This window comes from Meleagris gallopavo, unplaced genomic scaffold, assembly GCF_000146605.3.
Source record: "Meleagris gallopavo isolate NT-WF06-2002-E0010 breed Aviagen turkey brand Nicholas breeding stock unplaced genomic scaffold, Turkey_5.1 ChrUn_random_7180001854238, whole genome shotgun sequence".
NCBI lineage: Eukaryota > Metazoa > Chordata > Aves > Galliformes > Phasianidae > Meleagris > Meleagris gallopavo.
This window is the reverse complement of record NW_011120690.1, coordinates 2185-4313: the sequence shown is the minus strand read 5'-3', so window position 1 is coordinate 4313 and position 2129 is coordinate 2185. Positions and strand designations below refer to the sequence as shown.

At 60.5% G+C, this 2129-nt stretch overlaps 1 protein-coding gene across 1 annotated transcript; it reads left to right on the top strand.

Annotated features, from left to right (window-relative positions):
* The first annotated feature begins 93 nt into the window (after positions 1–93).
* On the top strand, positions 94–2118 carry LOC109364404 (serine-rich adhesin for platelets-like). Its single transcript, XM_019611047.2, has 2 exons — positions 94–1650; positions 1894–2118. Exons 1-2 carry the CDS (start codon positions 113–115, stop codon positions 2084–2086), a joined length of 1731 nt encoding a protein of 576 aa, XP_019466592.1. The 5' UTR covers positions 94–112; the 3' UTR covers positions 2087–2118.
* The last annotated feature ends 11 nt before the right edge of the window (positions 2119–2129 follow it).

The window sequence follows — 2129 nt, the reverse complement described above, 5'->3', positions numbered from 1 at the left end:
CAAATTGCAAAATTGTGTGGTTCCCCCCTCCCAAAATTGCGTCCCTCTGGGTGCAAATTGGGGTCAAATGGGGCAGAATTGGTGCAAACGGGCGCTGTGTCTGCAGGGGGCCATGGAGGAGCAGCGCCAGGAGGGTCCCGGAGGAGGGGGCAGCCGTGGGGACCACCACGATGGCGCCTGTGGTGGCCACCGAGATGGTGGCCATGGGGACAACCAAGATGGCAGCCATAGGGACAACCAAGATGGCAGCCACCACCAAGGTGTCAGTCACAAGGACAACCAAGATGGCGGCCATGGGGACAACCAAGATGGCAGCCGCCAAGATGTTGGTCACAGGGACAACCAAGATGGCGGCCATGGGGACAACCAAGATGGCAGCCACGGTGGTCACCAAGAGGTTGGTCGCAGGGACAACCAAGATGGCGGCCATGGGGACAACCAAGATGGTGGCTACCAAGAGGACCCCAATGTCACCCATGGCAGCCCCCAAAAGGACAACCATGGTGGCCACCAAGACGGTCACCACGATGGCAACAAACAAGATGGTGGCCACCAAGACGTCAGCCATGGCCGCCATGTCACCCATGGGTGCCACCAGGAGGACACCTATGGGGACAACGCGGTGCCACCGCCCTACAAGAAGCCACGGCACTGCCACCGCTGTCCCACCGCCATGTCACCGGGTGTCACCGCCGCCAGGTCCCGCTGCAGGTCCTCCAATGTCACCTCCACTGTCGGTGTCACCCCAACCATCGGTGTCACCTCCGCCAATGTCACCTCCATCAGTGTCACCCCAACGCTTGGTGTCACTTCCATCGGTGTCACCTCGACCGATGTCACCTCCACCGATGCCACTTCCACCATCGGTGTCAACTCCACCAGCGTCACCTCAACCAGTGTCACTTCCACTGGCGTCTCCCCAGCCACCGGTGTCACCTCCGCCGATGTCACCTCCACCAGGTCCAGAGGTTCCACCATCACCACGTCCATCTCTGATGCCACCGGAGCAGCTGTCACCTCCAGAACACCCAAAACTGTCACCATCACCAGGTCCAGAGATACCACCAACACCACCCGGTCCCAAAGTGTCACCGTCACCCGGTCCCGAGGTGCCACCACCACCAGGGCTGCGTCCAAAGCCACCAGAGATGCCACCACCATGATGGACACCTCTGAAACCTCCGTCGGCGTGGTGACAACCACCGGAGGTACCACGGTTGTGATGGATACCTCCAAAAGCACCGTCGGTGCTGTCGTGGCCACCAGAGGTGCCACCACCAGAAGTGCCACCACCAGAGCTGCCACCACCAGAGGTGCCATCGGCCTGACGACAACCAGCAGAGGTACGACCACCAAAGGTACAACCAGCAGAGGTACCGCCAGAGACGTCACCAAAGGTATCACCACCAGATCTACCACCGCCACCAGATCTACAGCCGCCAGAGGTGCCACCACCAGAGCTACAACCATGAGAGACATCAGGCGGGTGACAACCACCAGAGGTACAGCCGGCGGTGCCATCAGAGATGCCACCAGAGATGTCATTGGAGGTGCCGCAGGGTGTACTGCCGGAGATACCATCAGAAGAACCATCGGGGATACCGTCAGAGGTACCCCTGGAGATACCATCGGAGGAACCGTCGGAGGAACCATCGGAGGAACCGTCAGAGACACCACTGGAGATGCTACCTTTGGAGATACCATCGGAGGTAGCACTGGTGGTGACAGCGGAGGTACCATCGGACATAGTGTTGGAGGTACCATCGGAGGAACCGACGGAGATACCGTCAGAGGAACCGTTGGATGCACCGCTGGAGATACCATCGGAAGAACCACTGGAGGTACCATCAGAGGAACCGTCAGAAGAACCACTGGAGGTACCATCAGAGGAACCACCGGAGCCTCACCTGACGGCACAACTGGCGGCGATACCACCGGAGAGTCAACTGGAGACGGTGCCACCACCACCATCACCACCAACAGAGCCTGCGGTGACCCCAAGCCCCCCTCAGAAACCACCACCACCACCAACAGCGCCCATCGGGGACCCCAAACCCCCCCCAGACCCCCCCACCACCACCCATGATGACCTCAGACCTCCCCCAAACCCCCACCACCACCTCTCCAGC